Source organism: Macrobrachium rosenbergii, chromosome 10 (genome assembly GCF_040412425.1).
Source record: "Macrobrachium rosenbergii isolate ZJJX-2024 chromosome 10, ASM4041242v1, whole genome shotgun sequence".
Taxonomy (NCBI): domain Eukaryota; kingdom Metazoa; phylum Arthropoda; class Malacostraca; order Decapoda; family Palaemonidae; genus Macrobrachium; species Macrobrachium rosenbergii.
Window position 1 is genome coordinate 25,763,050 of NC_089750.1, and position 18,039 is coordinate 25,781,088.

An 18,039-nucleotide genomic window follows, 5' to 3' on the forward strand; every position below is an offset into this window, starting at 1 on the left:
TTGCTTATTTTGTTTGAATTAGTAATATCGCGCGTGACATCACTACAGTGACATAGACTACATAAAATATATTATGATTTTTTCTCCCATTACACCAACCACATTTGATACCCATATATACCATTTATGGGATATGGTATATCCTGTTTCCGCAACCACCTACCAATTAAAGTAACGTCAGTGAAAATATATCAATATATCCAGATTTCGTGATATAAATACTAATAAATTTATAAACTAATCAAACAAGAATGTCTCCTTATAAGGGTAAAAATAACATGGAATCATAAACAAAAAGTTCCAAATGATTAAAAAAAGATTACTGAGCTTTTGTATTGCTGAGTAAAGGACAAACAATATTACGGCAAAAGCTTATTATATTTTGGACCTTCAATAAGCAAGAAAAGGGAGCACAAGATACTTCTCATTTCCAAATATTGGGTTTTCGAAGCATTTACAGATCACTTGACCTAGAGACCTTGATAGGTTCTTCTAAGCTCTCAAGGATTTTTGGGCGATCAAACACTATATATTTTATCCTAGATCGCTTCCTACAATGACGTCTCTTCAACTAGATAATCACGAAGATTTACCTCCCGAAGAGTCCTTAAACTATAATAATAATACTATAATAATAATAATAATAATAATAATAATAATAATAATAATAATAATAATAATCTGCAATACGCTACAGACCAGTCGCAAATGGTGTAACAATAAAACACCGAGGCAGTTATAAAAAAAAAAAAAAAAAGTCCAGACGGCGGTTAAGATGAATTACCCTCTAAGAACTTTTAATGGCCACCAGGTCAAGGGAAGAGGTTATGTCAGTCGTGGATTTCCTGTGAGAAGGACAACCAAGGCCTCAGCTTGAAGTAATAACAGGAAACTGCCATTCATACAGGTAAACAATTTTGAGGCGGAAAGTTTCTTTTATCCTAAGTCATTGTCTATATCAGCATTGCCGCAAAGTTTCTTACTATTATTGTTATCCATAAAAACTAAACTCTTATCTTTTTATAAGCAACCATTTATCAAACATTAGCATAACTGTCCTTTCTGTCTGTACGGCAAAATGACCGTAGATAACAATGGCACAGCCACCAACCCGAAACTTGATAAATCACCCAGTGCTATGTCGCGCGTCCTGCCACGTCTTTCTATACGATCCAGTCTTCTGTATCGGCCTTGGGTCTGGTCGTGACAGGTGGTTTTCGTGTTTGATATATAGTTTCACGACCATCAAACCATTTCACAGCCATTTCCGTAAATTACCCACTCATTTGCATATTTAAATATTACATTTTTCCTATTTAATCTTGGTCATTATGCACCTGAAAAAGATTAATCAAGTCTTTAGTTTCTCGCACACACACACACACACATTTTTGTACTTCTCATTTATCAGAGCAATAAGCATAATATACTCTCCTTCATCAGAACATAAGGACAATGCATAATCGCATTGCTTGAAGAACACTGTTATTAAATAGCATATCTGCTAAGATCAATTATTCAAGAAATGACGAAACTGCATCTTTACTTGCAGGTGTCAATGTTTTGCTCACTTTGCAAAATAAAGAAACATTAATTTTGAGGTGGCATATTTCCGTATGAGGAAAATAAATATCTTCATCTTTGCTTACCCCACACAAACACCGTAGAACTTCGAAAAACATGATCTAGCCATTTTTTTCCTTCAACAGTACCCTTTTCTTTAACGCCTATCATTTTCCTCCGTCTCTGTCGTTCCCTCTCCAGGTATTGCAAGCACGTCGATACCAAGAGAGTTCAAGCGCATTACTAGCGAGAGTTAAGGTTTTATACTTGGCGAAGAAGAAAGCGATCTGGGTTAGTTACCTTAAAACTGATTTGCTAATTATATACCTGGCGATTAGTCAACACCGTATGGTGCGAGAGATGACAGACATGGACGATGATTGGTCCTAAAAAGGTTGATATCATATCGCAATTACAGTAAAAATATCTGGGCCTCGATGAGACCATCCCCCACCTCCCCGAGGGGAACCATTAGCAAATATTCTGTTCATTTAATCTTCATCATTTTCAGATACGCTCGAACTAAAGCAAGAAAATCACGATGCCCTCCCGGTATTTACCACCTCGAAAAATTTAGAGAGACAGGATTCCTATCAGTTACCCTGCATGTCAATTCAAAATGAGTGACGCTTTTAAAACTAACATCAGAGCTATCAACCATAAGTGCATACACATTGATACAATATTTTATTTCCTACGACACTACTGAACACGAATAGACAATCAAGATGATCTCTACCGAGTTAACTATGTTTTTTGTTTGGTTTGTTTGTTTGCCTGTTTATTAGAAGGCCTATGCAAAATCCGGTGCGTGGATTTTTACGAAAAATCTACGGAAGGGGGTCTATGGAATAACAAGGGGTTGGCTCTTGAGAAAAATGGGAATATAACTCTGGGGACAAGGATCCTTTTGGAAGATGGATTGCTCAGCCATTCTAGGCTTAAATAAATCGACATCCTACGCAACATTACAGTAGAATCTGGGATCCAAATTTAAAGATACTTTGCATGGCGTCTGACTGGAGGTTATATCTACTCTTCACCTGTAAGATTTTGTCTGAATCCCAATAACTAGCCGTTTCTGGTCGAGAGAGGTAAGTAGAGTTATGAGTGTTTGAGCTGGCAGAGGTACACGCTTCCTGAGCGTTTTTTCGCTTCCATCAATGTTTAATCGGGATCTTCTAAGATACAAGTTTACAAGCAAACGTCAACAAGAAATCTGGGCACTAAATTAGCAAGGTAAATCACTTCAAGCCAACGAACTTTGAAGTAATATCCCAAACCTGACGCAAGTTCTACTTTTGCACAACTCGGGAAAAAGCTGATAACAATCTGCTATCATTTGCTGATTTCAGGTAATGCAGTGGAGTAACTTACTTGCTGACTCAACCTCAGCTGTAGGTCATATGAACAAGTGGCTTAGTTTAAAGAGTATACAACAGCGGTGTTTACGAGCATTGCTTTGTGTCAGCAGCAGCCTCATTTTATGAAATGTCGCTTGGTTATCAACTAGCAAGTGCTAGATTCATATGTCCGCATCATAGACTAAAATACTGTGGAACAGTTTTGCATGAGATATATATACATGTAGAACCAAGTAACATAATTATAGTTTTGATATGAAAACTGGTACTGAGAGGCATTTGATAATAAAAAAAAAGGTCCCTGCTGACAAAAAGCATCTTCGACGATTTTCTTTTGGGAAAATGCAGTGGAGATAGAATGGTGCGCTTTCGTAACAGGGCGCATGTCTTTTGAAACCAATATATTTATTATATTATCTACATTAATTAACATTCCCCGTTTGTTGCCTCCACAACAGGACAGAAACAGTAACTGCGTGTAACACGAGCAACAAGTTTTTCCATTTAAAGTAAAAAAAAAAAAAAAAAAAAAGAAAGTATTCCTCAGCATACCTTATGAACATCACTGGGTATTTCAACACATCTAAATGCCAAACAGACAATAAGACAACTGCGAGAGCTAACGGACAGACATTCCTCAGAAAATCGTGTTTTGCTTAGTCTCACGCGCTGAGGAGTTTTTGGGGACAAAAATATATCAACAGTATACTGTATACATAAATACCTGCATAAAAGCATGAAAGTATGAATTACATTTAATATACCTGTATGGAAAATACATATGGAAAATATATTCAATTATTGCTTTATACACACACACACACACACACACACACACATATATATATATATATATATATATATATATATATATATATATATATATATATATACATATATACACTTATGTATATATATATGTGTATTGTGTATGTGTATATATATATACATTATATATATATATATATATATATATATATATATATATATATAGACACAGATAAATAGATAGATAACAAGACAGTTTACACAACAAATTCTGTCATCGTAAACAACAGAACAAGAATTTATTTTACACTGCACAATGCAAACAGCAATGCTCACTTAAAATAACCTGTGCAATTAATACTCGTTGTGACTACTTATTACCAGGTGAGATCAGAACTAATCATCTAGGAGTGCTGAAACAGACGACACATGCTTCTTTTTATGACCTGCGTACGAAACGCTGCATACTTACTCTCTTGTTGTCATGCATTGTGGATGTATTCAAGTCAGAAATATTACTTTACTGCTGATGCACAGCGATGTCAGGATTTAAGTGAAGTTTATCAAGATAATGAGAGCCATCATGTTAAGTGTTAGCACCAAATCTCATTATGTCTATTGTTGTATTTACTATACGTTTAGATAAAGTGGAAGCCAAGAAGTAGAAGAAGAAGGAGAGAGAGAGAGAGAGAGAGAGAGAGAGAGAGAGAGAGAGAGAGAGAGAGAGAGAGAGAGAGAGAGAGAGAGAGAGAGAGAGAGAGGACAGTCTCTTCAACCCGCAACCACACATGGCTCAAACAGACGCAATAATTAAGAAAATTATAGATCTTCGACCATCCTCCCACCTCACCAAGACACAGCACAAATGCTGTTCGGAAATCTGCTCGTGAGAGAGAGAGAGAGAGAGAGAGAGAGAGAGAGAGAGAGAGAGAGAGAGAGAGAGAAACTATGACACCTCTTTCCTAATCTTGAATTATTAAGATTATATGGAAATCTGCAGTAGCATCACAAGAATAATACGTATATTAATAATATATTTTTCCATTTGGATAAATACTCTTCAAAATTGCGCTAGATTCTAATCTTTTGAAGGAAATATATCTGGAAGGGTGTGGTTCAACTTTCCAACCGTTGTTCCTCATAAAAATTTTATATTTAAATTCAATCATTCACTTTTCGCCTTTCACAGTGAAGAGACGTGATAGCAAATTGTTCATGCCTGCCTCCTTCAATGCAGGAAGATGTATGCAAATCAATTTACAAAAAAAGTAAAATTGCACATACTCCAACATAATTTTGATAATTACAGTTTTGCCCTTCTTAACTGGTAGGAGGTGACATGGAGAAGTGCAGTTAATCAAAGCAACATTATTTTTTAGTTAATGAAGCTTTCACTGTAGCAACATGTTCCTCAATGGTAGAAAAAAAAAAGGGACAGCGATAACATGGACACAAAATGTTACGCTGGCTAACAGATTATTCTCTCGGGATAAGGTTAGAATACTTCCTTAAGTAAAGTTTAGAATTATGTTCATGAGGTAGTATACCGATATTCGCAGACTTGAGGGAAATACAAAGGGCATAAAATTATGTGGAATTAGAATAAAAACTGGAGAAAAAAAGAATTGTAGAGCGGAAGTTTTATTGCAGATAGGAAAGAAAACCCATCTCAGTTTAAACCAACTCCAGTGAAATTATCAGCGACTCATTAAAAGATTTCAACTCAAGAAAATTTTCTGAGATCAGAGTCATTAAGATTCAACTTTGCGGGGAAAAAAACACACTCCACTTTATCTCGAAGCCCTGACTTTTTTTCATAAAAAATAAAATGCTGAAAGATGTTTCTGAGAAAGCCAAGGAAATGTAACATTAATGTAAACGGGTATCTAACTCTCATTATATACATTCATATATTTAAAAAAACTCAAATAATTTTAGAAAACGTTTGACACGCATGGAAAAGAAATGTTCAGAGTTGTAGGTCTGAGAGAGAGAGAGAGAGAGAGAGAGAGAGAGAGAGAGAGAGAGAGAGAGAGATGCTCCCATTACTCTAGCTTCCAACTACCCTAAAGTTTGCAATTTTAGAAAACTATATTATAACGATATTAGAAAGAATGCCATACATAAACTACCATGCGACTGCGGGCCAAGTATGTTCTTATTTGGAATTTCTTTATTCCTGTTCTGCATTTACTATTTTTTTTTTTACTCATTTTACACTGAATGCTATAAGTTAATAGTTTTCAAGCGAAAAAAAATCTATATTTATTTAAATGACCATATACGAGTTTCTACAACAAAACAGAAGCTTAACGATTTGCCATTTTTCTTCCATGTTGTTAAAATATGTGCTCTTAAAAGCCATACAGATGTGCCTGATTTAATCCCACTTAAGAGAATATGTTGAGATGGGGGGGGACTTGACGCCAAAATTTACGGCATATTGGAGCTGAAATTCCAAGGTCTCTGTAGAGCACTTTTACTTTTTCCTCGTGTTGCATGTAAGTGGTATTTTAGTTGAGCCTAATAAAAAGCGCATCTTCAAAAATTTTATCTTTACTGAAGCGTGTACCGTTCTAGACAAAGAAGGCGTTGCATCTAAAACAAAAGATATTGAAATACAATTAAGAACTGGACACAGCGAAAGGACTACACAGTGATGCAACTGAAAGCGAGAAAAGAAAATAAGCGGAGGCAGATACAGAAAGAGGACTTACCCCCAAGGGTGATGATAGAGCGACATCTAAAAGTAAGAAAGTTGGAAGGAGTCGTAGGCCACACAGGCAAGTGGTGAGGGGCTAAGTCTAGAAGTAGAGTGGAGGGAAGAACAAACAGTAAATGAAAGAGGCGAACCGACTCTTCAGCTTAAACACTAGTTAAAAGATTTCCACATCCGAATAGTGATTTCTATGTACACTTAACTAGAGTAAAAACTAAGTTCTCAAACACACATTCCCATCCCGTGCCTACTGCCAAGTCATTGACACTAAACTTGCCTTTCATCACTCTGCACACAAAGCGCTGTACTCTACTATGCTAAAGTGATGCTTAACATTCTGTAACAGTTGACGCACATTTCATTCGGCAACCACAAATAAAGATCCCAAATTAACACTTTTCGATGAAAGGAATTTTTATCCGAAATAAAAGTTCACGAAACTTTACGCGATACTTCATTGCAGTTCTTTCCAAATGTTCAGTGTTAACTCACAAATACTCCGCGGAACCTTATCAACTACCCTAGGTATTCTGATATAAAGGCGGAGCTTCAAAAGTGACAAATGAGGAGAATTAATGACATAAAATTCACTTTCGTACGTCAGTCATTAATTATCTTAACAGTAAGCTTAAAAAGGACCAATTTTAGATGTCTTAAATAGATCTAAACCAAATTTTGCACCGAGACTTGTCATTCATGAATTACTGATCCCATGAAACTAATTTAAATGTTCCTGAATGTCTACAAATCCCGAAAAAAATGAAAATGAATAATCTACAAATTCACGAGAAACCAGCACATGGGGCCAGATCAAAGCATTCAGACATTTCGTTTTCTACTCCTAAACTATAAGTATTCCATCTAGACTAAGCATCTCACAAACTTTTCCAACAGGTAATGATGCATACAGGATAACGTGTACATCTAAAGCATGTAGGTAGGTCTAGGAAGAGGGACTTACGACATTATAACAGTCATGTACCTGCCACATGCGTGATTCTTACTTACAAATCAGGGTACTAAGACGAAGTGTTCAAATAGGTACGTTTCACACAAGTGTATTCTTACTTACGTAACCCAAAGATTTAATGAATACATACCTGCAAAAGAAAGAAATGTTTCAGGATTAATTCTCACAATGTAAAATCTCGAAACTTCACAATCTTATATGATTAACTTCACAAATTAATATATTTTAATAAAAAAAAAATATTGCAATTTATTATCACCTAGGCTACAGACTTCTGTAAAATTAATAAATTATGATTAAACTTGTTATACAGAGGAAAACGAATATCTTCCTAAACTATGTAATATGTATCACATAATTCAAATACAGCGAAGGGTTAAAGACCATTCATGTACAACATGAACAAGAAGGCTGCCCTTTATCATAATGAGAAAAGAGAAGGAATCGACAGCATTTCTATGGAAATTTTATTAAATTATTCATTACAAACTTAACTTAAGAAGTTGAACAATAATGACGGACAAATAAAAACCCCCTTTAACCTTTATTTTGATAACAGCAACAACATAAGTGAAAATTTCCTGGGTACAAACGCTGACCGGTTTCTCTATAGTTTTTTATACATATATATATATATATATATATATATATATATATATATATATATATATATATATATATATATATATATATATATATATATATATATATATAGCTATGGCGAACTGAGCCACAACAAAATAATCATTGTCAGGGCTGGGCTTAATAGTTATGGCAACATCAATTGTTTGTTATGAAGGAAAAGGACAATGAGTTCTGGATTTTCTTTTCGTTACAGAATTTTTTTTTATTATTGAAAAAACTTATTATAAGAAAGAGGTAAAAATGACAAAATTTCTCTTGAACGCTGCAAAAACATTAACCCAATTTCCGAGTACCACGGAAGGGAGAAGTCTTCGAGGTAGCCGTGAGCGCGTGTGCACACACACACGAACACACAAACGCAACAATTTCCCATCTGGATTTCATCCACTCCCACTTATCTTTAGAGGGTTCTGAGAGAGAGAGAGAGAGAGAGAGAGAGAGAGAGAGAGAGAGAGAGAGAGAGAGAGAGAGAGAGAGAGAGAGAGAGAGAGAGAGCCAAGGGATGAAGCAAGGCGTGGTGGATGAGTGAGAGGCTGGGTAGGGGAAGAGGGCAAAACAAAGGTTGCTAGAACCCAATTATACCTCTTGACCCCTGAGGGCGTGACCTGTCAATTGACCCGTAACGCCAAAATATTAATGACACCGCAACGAATGATGTCAGACATTGCGCTTTGTTAATTTGGTTTCGTTTATGATTTTCTTATAAAATCGGCTCATTTGTTGATTATCATCATATGCAAAGTGAGGCAAACTAAGTTCCGAACTCTTACCTTGTCTCTATATTGCCTGTTTAGGCAAATGATCGACCACAGTGTTCTCGCCATTTAGTTAACATTTACGGTAAGAAACAGGATTAGATCTGAATATCTGACAAGTGTGCAAGATATTAATGTATATAAGATATTCTTATTCTAATTTCATTGAGTTAAAAAGAACATAGCTCCGTCTGCTATACTGTATATACAGTGTATGTGTATATACATATATATATATATATATATATATATATATATATATATATATATATATATATATATATATATATATATATATATATATATATATTAAATATATATGTAATAATATATACATATTATATTTGTGTATAAAAGAAATAAGTTAAAAAGCAATAAACACCAGAAACAATCTAGAAATTAAATAAAATTAATGATGACGTAGGAAATAAGCATTTGGATTGATAGTGAATGAGAAAATATCCCAACAATTATATACTACAGTTTTTAGTATTTACTTCGTAGAGTGGTACATTTCACGTCACATAATTGAGGGGTATCAATCTGGTGAATTTCACGAACTTTCATCATCATTAATCACAATAATCTACTTGGTCTACCAAAAGAAATGAAGACGCTCAAATATGCACGAATCCTTTTAATGTTCCTTAAGTTGTATCCACAGTACTCATCCGTAAGGTCGTGCTGCCTAATGACTGTTACCTTGGCATTTGAAGGCTATTATTTTCCCACAAATTTGGAAGGGGCCGCGTAGAGTACCCCGTCAATCTCCCAGGACAGCAAACTATGGGGATTACGACAACCAGCGAATGTAAGTAAGAACTTTTTATTGTAAATATATGTACCATAACTATATATGAACGATTTTCATTCAACTACAACTACTGTTAATGCAAAGCAAGTAAGGCATCTGTCACGATGACTGTGAAATCATTGCTAATGATTCTTAAACGAATCTAAACTCTGCAGGGCAATAGCAATGATGAAAAACAGACATCGAAAACTGTATCACTAAGCCTTTTTCCTTATACAAGGAAAATATTATTAGACAGAACTATGAGTTCCGAAAAAAATACTTCACCACTGAAGAGAGAGAGAGAGAGAGAGAGAGAGAGAGAGAGAGAGAGAGAGAGAGAGAGAGAGAGAGATCCACTAAAGGGGTGCCGTAAATCTATGGTTAACGACGCAGATTCGTGGCCACTTGAGATACAAGACAGCGAAAGAGCGATCAAGGTATCTAAACGTAGACCACGTAAACTAAATTTAAGATAATTTTTCCATAAACAAGAATTATATATATATATATATATATATATATATATATATATATATATATATATATATATATAATAATATATATATATATATATATATATTATATGTATAATAATAATAATAATATAATAATAATAATAATAATAATAATAATTCGGCCAGCAAGCGGAATGAGCACATTAGCAGGTATATGCCTCCTTTTGTAGCTTGAGTACGTACGGGTAACACCTTCTTAGAAAGTACTTTATACAGTACTTAAAATTAGAGCGAACGCTCAGTGTCAACACAGCCCATTTAATTAGGAGAGGCATTTGTGACCACATAGCCTACACACACACTGCGGTCGTGTGAGTACATTGTAAGAATAGCAGAACGACAGATTCCCTATTGTTGTGAGTATGTGTGTGTCAGAGAGAGAGAGAGAGAGAGAGAGAGAGAGAGAGAGAGAGAGAGAGAGAGAGAGAGAGAATGGCGTGGGATACACCGTCATCCCAATGACCTATGACCCCACCACTCGGGTCTCGAAATTTATAATCCACACCCATCGACTTTGCCGCGAATATAGTAATTTTTAATATAATCAAATGAAAGTAAAAAAATGAATGAACAGAATGCAAACTGACACTTATTACCATTCGCAGACATTTAAAGTTCATGTAACATATAACCTCAGTATCAAGACAAAAATATACCCACATAGGCAACCAATAAACGATCCTCTCTTAACTAACTACTATGTGAATCCTTTACAGCACAACTTTATTAAACAAACCAAATCTAGAATTTCAAGTCAGATTATATATACATACATTATATATATATATATATATATATATATATATATATATATATATATATATATATATATATATATATATACACACATATATATATATATATATATATACATATATACACATATACATATACATATATATATATATATACATATATACATATATATATATATATATATATATATATATATATATATATATATATATATATATATATATATTTACATATTTACTGTATAGCAGGTTGGGAATAGAATACATGCTTTGTTACAGAATTTGTATAATGACTCTCGCGATCAATTATCCGTTGTCGCTTTGGCAGGGCTTATAGTACATTAAGCGTAAACTTATGCTAATTCTGGTCATTATTCTGGGAGCTTTGTTGTCTACTTGTCCATCAAAGCAGAGGACTGCCTCACAGTGCGAGTACTCTCTCGGCGTTACTGAGGACGGGAAAACTTCAGCATCTTACACAGACACTGCTAACGGATAAGTGTCTTTATAATACTCATCACTATAAAGCATACGGGTCTACAAGAAAGCCATAATGAGAAAAATCAAACCCTCTGATCCTTCTAATCATACTCAACAGTTTCAACTGCTGAGTGTATCTCATTAACACTTCATTGTTACTCTCATATTTCACCATTAGTTTATTTCAAGTAGAGACCTTCCATACTCTTTTTCTGGAATATTAAGCAATGTTATGAGCTTTTTGTAGTTTCTTCCTTCGCAGTAATGAAATGAATTACTCTTTGCATACCATTTTTTTAACTTTATTAATTCGTTAAGACAGCTCGCACATCTTTAGCAGCAACTTCGACCATGTCACCACCACAAGTGCAGCATTTCACAAGCAATAACATCAACCACCGGCGTCTTCCCATTCCTCAACATTCTATTGCCTTCCTTACAACTTCAGAATTTACTTCTACAACCTCCTCAATTTCCATTATCCAGTTTTTCCCATCTTATGTCCTCTATAATCAAGAACAGATGAAGGTAACAGATCAACAGGGTATTTCACTATTCCATCAGATTTAACTCTCCGTCACTTTGCCTCGGCATAAAAATATCACAAGTCAGGTAGATGACCACCATATGAACAGATAGATACATACAAAGAACAAAGTTTATCCTATACCTGACAGGTGCTCTGTTCATACTTTGAAGAAAAATGCATTGACCTCTTCGAATTGCTTTATGCACTGGTGAATCGTAAGTATATGAACAATTATCCATAAAATTACAACTATAGTTGCTGTCAAATAAGTAAGGCACTTAGTCTATGTCACAATGACTATGAAATTTTATGCTAATGAATCTTAACCAAACATAATCTCTGCTGAGCAATAGCGGTAATGAAAAACAGAACACCAAATACTGTCATTAATATATCAGCAGTAGGTATAAATTAAAGTAAGGTTATTTTTTTTTATCTCAAATGTGAACAAATCCCCCCAACGAAAAATAAATGAAATGGTTAAATTTGATAAAAAAAAAATTACAAAAACTTTAGCCTAAGCTCAAAGCGAGGGGTAAAATGCGTCACGAAGCCATTCAACAGTTAAGCTCACACGGGACTCCTTATATAAAGGGGACCACCACAGATACCATCACAAGGACTCTATGGACCTTTCACTTTCTGAAGATGATCTCGGTTCGTGTGAGAGCCAGATGCGTGAAGAGAAAAAGCAGCATCAAATTAATTAAACAGAAAGTGTTTATGTGCACATACGTACATACATGTACACAGCTGTTTGTGTCGCAATGCCATTTGATAAAAGAGACAAAACACTTCTTTCACAAGACGAAAAGGGAATGGCAACACAATAGTTGTTTTGTCACATAACACTATTATTAACGGGGGTTGCAGACTTCCTTAAACGTGACGAGAAAGACAATCTTCCCTTCAGACATTTTGCCTGCCTCACTTTTAATGCATTGGCGTATCAAAATTGCGATGAATTTGAAAGCATACAGGACCCAAATGACTGCTCAGGGCTTGTCTACTCCCAATGGGATTTTTATACGGGCCTCCAAAGGGCATTTGGAACTCGTGAATCAACGGCTGACGAACGCAATTATTTTAATCCATGAAAAATTTGTCTTTCTGCACTTTTTTGCCTGCCATTACACTGTTTGTTTGTTTTCGTGTTTTGAACGTATCTTAATTTATGTTAAGTTATTGTTTGCTATGTTAATTTTTCTCTAAGTGGGTCTTTCAAAATCTCTGTCAAGTTCGAGAATGACTCCAAAAAAACTTGAACGCCACGACTGTAAAGATGTTAATGGTCCTACAAGCTTTCAAATATATCACCATACTAGAATTTCTCAGTGGAGCTTCACCAAAAAAGTTATAAGTCGAGTCAAAATTCACCTTCATAATGGCAATATTAACAAAAGACTTGAAGGTGTATACTGACACAAAGAATTCCATTCACTTTACGAGCAGTGTGATCTCTCAATGCCAGGGGAACCTCAAAAGACTATCTACCACTTTCACTCATTACAAGGATTAAACATCTCTCGTGAAACATTTTGTTCTCATTCGTTACAGGTCTCGCCCGGCGTAGGGGAAGTGAAGGGGAGAGGGATAGGCATATACAGGACGGGGGATGAGGTTAACGCTAGAGGGGGTAGGATGCGTGGGGGATGGAAGAAATTAAAAAGTGATAGTGGCAACCATTACCTAAATTACCGTGAAACCAAAATTCGAAGCCGCAACCCACCTCCAGACAAGGCTACATCGACCTTCAAATACATTATCAGTTATCAAGTAATAAAATACTAGTGTGAAATGTTGAAGAGTTCATTGCTGCATTCATGTCACCGGTTATTTGTTAATAATGAAACATGCACAGCACATGAAGTCATCTTTTCTTCAGACCGAAAAAGAAATCAAACATATTTTGTTCGTGACATGAGACACGCACATTCATGTAAACATAAAAAAGTCTTCTAGAAACTTTTACACAAATCTGGTCGTAATTCATTCCAGAAAAAACTGTTATTTTTAGTTAGCGTCGTCCACAGTATATATACACTCGCATGATGCAAGTAAGAGCAATTCTTGGAGTGGGGAAGGTGGCTGAGGCTGAACCCAACGTAAAATGATGATGGGTCCCAAGCCTTTTACGGTATGACATTTGTACCAGTCAGAGAGGATTTCAGCCATGGGAATACTTAATGGTCGGCAGAAAGAGAAAATCTATGAGCAAGGAAATGTCATTACCCTTTAAAATCAGCCTAAAGCATAAGATTTAGGTAATACATGCGCATTTAAAATAGTGAAGTTCTCTAGATGAAATTCTTCAAAATAATATAAGCAACACCAATCAAACTCCAAAACGTTAAATATGATATTAAATTATAATTATTATTAATAAAACTGTGTTGGGCTGAGTGAAACGACGTGTCTTGGAACTGCAACTGTAGAAATTACACAATGCCCGGATGCAAGGATCCAACAACGGCCTCATTAAAAAAAAGAAAGAAAAAAAATGCCCGCTCGGAGACACGTGCTCTCCATTCAGCAGCACGCGCCCCGACGTCCACACCTGCCTGACAAGGGTGCAAACTGAATACAATCGCTCAACCGGATACGAAAGGCTTCGAGGCAGATGTTGGGGAGATGTGCGAGACGGAGCTGTGGGCTTTGGGGCGATTACGGTTGACGCTGGATGAAAAGCGGAGGAAGGGGATTACTTAAGGGGAAGGGAAGCAGGTGGGGAAAGAAAATTGTGGTGGAAAGGCCAACGGTTAAATATACTGTCCTTGGTATGGCGACTTTATTTTTTATGTTGAAAGGGAGGGTAGAAGACACCACTTTGTACGTTACAACCTCCGCAACCAACTTCCCTTCCAAGTATGTCACTACAGGCGAAATAAAATGGTATGGACACTTTATCGCATTCATTCGATTAAAGTATGGCTGGTTATTTTGTCAAATTATATAAATATGAATCGAAGCAGCTATGCGACTTTAACCTATCCAGTCAGCAAAAATGAACGAAAATCAAGGTCACATGATGTATAAATTTTCAGCTAGATGAGGTGGCAATAGTGCTTGAATAATAAAAATAAGAATAATCTGAAAAGTTCATTTACCGCCTATTTTACGATGAAAAACTAATAAAACTAAGAATTAACAAAAGTATCCAACTCAATTTCTGGGTACTGCACTAATTTACAAGATGAATTTCACTGAAAGCTACAATAATGGGAATCTCGGCCGATGCCGAGATTCCTACTAGCATCGGCCCTCTAACATTCCCACTAGCATCGGTCCCTTGTCAGAGCAAGGGTGTCTTTGTAGACAGTGGTCAAAGCAAACATGATCCACGTGTGTAGTCTAACCATCCTTACATGAAATCCCTTGCATTATCATGCCAGCTTCATCTACAAACCTTATTCAAGCAAAGTAACTCAGTTACTACTCTATCAAGTCTGTTTCTTAATTTATTCTCATTTACTTCTCTCGTATTTATCCTTTCCAGTCTAAAGCTTCTACTGCATCAGAGGGACAAGTTTGACAAATCGTTGGCAAAACACATAGAAGCAGAATCCTAAATCATAGTGCAATATGGATGAAAATCTGCGTCAACTCTTTTTTGTTGTTTCCGCACATAACATTGCTTGCTAATTGTCCATGGCACACAAATTCTCAGTAAAAAAAAAAAAAAAAATATATAATATTATTTCCTATTCTCAGTAAAATATATATATATATATATATATATATATATATATATATATATATATATATATATATATATATACATATATATATATATATATATATATACATATATATATATATACATATATATATATATATATATATATATATATATATATATATATATATATATATATATATATATATATATATATATATATAAGATTTAACTTCCAGGTATTAACGTGTTAGTAATCATATCACTTGTACAGCCTTACAAGTTGATTCAATTAATTAATAGCGCTCATATCATCTGGTACACATCTCAGGAGTTGCATAAACAGGCAGTAAGAACTATATGCCCGTAAGTCCTTTAATCTTCTTGTAAATATGGGATCACTGGAAGAGTCAACTTAAGAATTATAAACATGTACTTTTCAACGTGACTTGGCCTCTGCATTAATGGGAAACTCAAACAGGAAAATACTGTAATGCTATTTGGAGAGGTGAAAATTTTATTATGATTCCCATACATTTGTTTAATTCCTCAAGTTTATGCCTTAAATACAATAAATAAGATTTGTTGGAGTCCTTATGAGGTGGATATTTTAACGGTGTTATAATTTTTAAATTAATTTCCTGGGAGCAAAGATCCAGTTTTCTAAAGACAGGGGTAAATACAGGAACGTTAATGTGAATCTGAATTAATTTTTCCTTCTATTCTTTCTCAGTCTTTTTTTTTATATTTGTCCAATCATACGACAGAACTATACTAGGAAGGAATAAGTATTTATTCTTCCAAAATGGTTCGTTACTCTTTCCTAATTTTGATAACATTTGCTATACCATTCAGCTGATTTTCATTTGTCTCATTTTGAGAGAGAGAGAGAGAGAGAGAGAGAGAGAGAGAGAGAGAGAGAGAGAGAGAGAATTTGTATAGGTATATTATCCACATCTTTATGGCAATTGGTGAATCATATAAAGCGTTAAAGAATAAATTTAGTCAATGTATCAGTTTTAAGGAATTGGGTGGAATGAAGGCTTTGAATTTTCATTTTACGTAAAAATCTATTAAAAGGTATGCTATGAAGGAACGTGGTAGGGGTTGGCCCTATTTATCACAGATAACAGGAGAAAGTGACAGAATCGTGACAATGAGGAACAAGATCACCTGAAAAGGTCTTCCCAAAAGAGGCAACGTGCAGCAGACATAAGAACAAATTTAAAACAAGACCAAATAAGCTCTGGAATATGTATTACGAAAATACACCCTATGGACGGAATGTTATGCTACCATGTACAATAATAATAATAAAAAAAAATCGGCCATTGGGTACGGTTGAAAGTTACAATGACTCCTCAGAAAAACTTTAAAACTGGGCATTTCCATAACAATAAAAAAATTATAATTCCAGCAAGTCAGACCAACTTACCAGAGGGTTACTAGAAAAACACTTCAATAACACTTACACAATACCCAACCTTCTGATGGTTTATGCATTCCAAATAACTCCGGCTCCCTTGAACACATCCCCGGGGGTATGGTGCCCTATATATAATATTAGTCGAGGACTACCTTTGATTTCCGAGCACCATAAGAAGACTAACGGCAATTCTACGGAGTAATAAATTGTTAAGGCATACAATTAACAATAAATTACGTGTTATATCAGCATTTGATGAGGACGGTTCTGTGGTTGGAATTCATTTAACCTACTATTTTTTTCCATTTCAATGGGCTGTTGCAAAGAAAACTCGTCTGGGAGCTATGATCATGTGCTTTTGCTCATCTCTAGAAAAACTGAAGTAGCCTATGCATATGGTGTAACACATACACGCACAAACACACAAACACACACAACACACACACACATTATATATATATATATATATATATATATATATATATATATATATATATATATATATATATATATATATATATATATAGGATTCATAGCATATTAATACCAACATCAACCTTTAAAATATCAAAATATAACAAAGGCTGAACCACTTTCCAGTAGCTTCTCTTCGATAACAAAGGAATTTCTCTTTTACACCGGACACGCCCCCTTCCTCCTCTCTCTCTCTCTCTCTCTCTCTCTCTCTCTCTCTCTACATAAATACATACACTACAATGCATATATATATATATATATATATATATATATATATATATATATATATATATATATATATATATATATATATATATATATACATATATATATATATATAATATATATATTGTGTGTATACATATCAACTCAAATAAAATTGTACACACACACACACACACACAAATGTTATATCTATATAAATATAGAACAGTAAAATTGGTATGTGCTTGCATGTATACCTAAAATATATAAAAGATGAATTTAACCTATATAAATTGGTATATATATATATATATATATATAAAATATATAAAAGATATATTTAATATATATATATATATATACGCTGTGTCTATCTGATATTAGCCACGGTATTTTA

At 34.6% G+C, this 18,039-nt stretch overlaps 1 protein-coding gene across 16 annotated transcripts in view; it reads right to left on the reverse strand.

Moving 5' to 3' along the window:
• The window catches only part of wake (wide awake), a 1,231,097-nt gene that overhangs the window by 83,390 nt on the left and 1,129,668 nt on the right, over positions 1-18,039 (reverse strand). For 9 of the 16 annotated variants that reach the window (XM_067110032.1, XM_067110046.1, XM_067110039.1 and 6 more), the window contains one exon: positions 6,413-6,499. The exons of the other annotated variants lie outside the window; for them this stretch is intronic. In XM_067110032.1, coding sequence (XP_066966133.1) covers positions 6,413-6,499 — 87 coding nt within the window. The remainder of the gene's footprint in view (positions 1-6,412; positions 6,500-18,039) is intronic. 16 annotated transcript variants of the gene reach the window in all.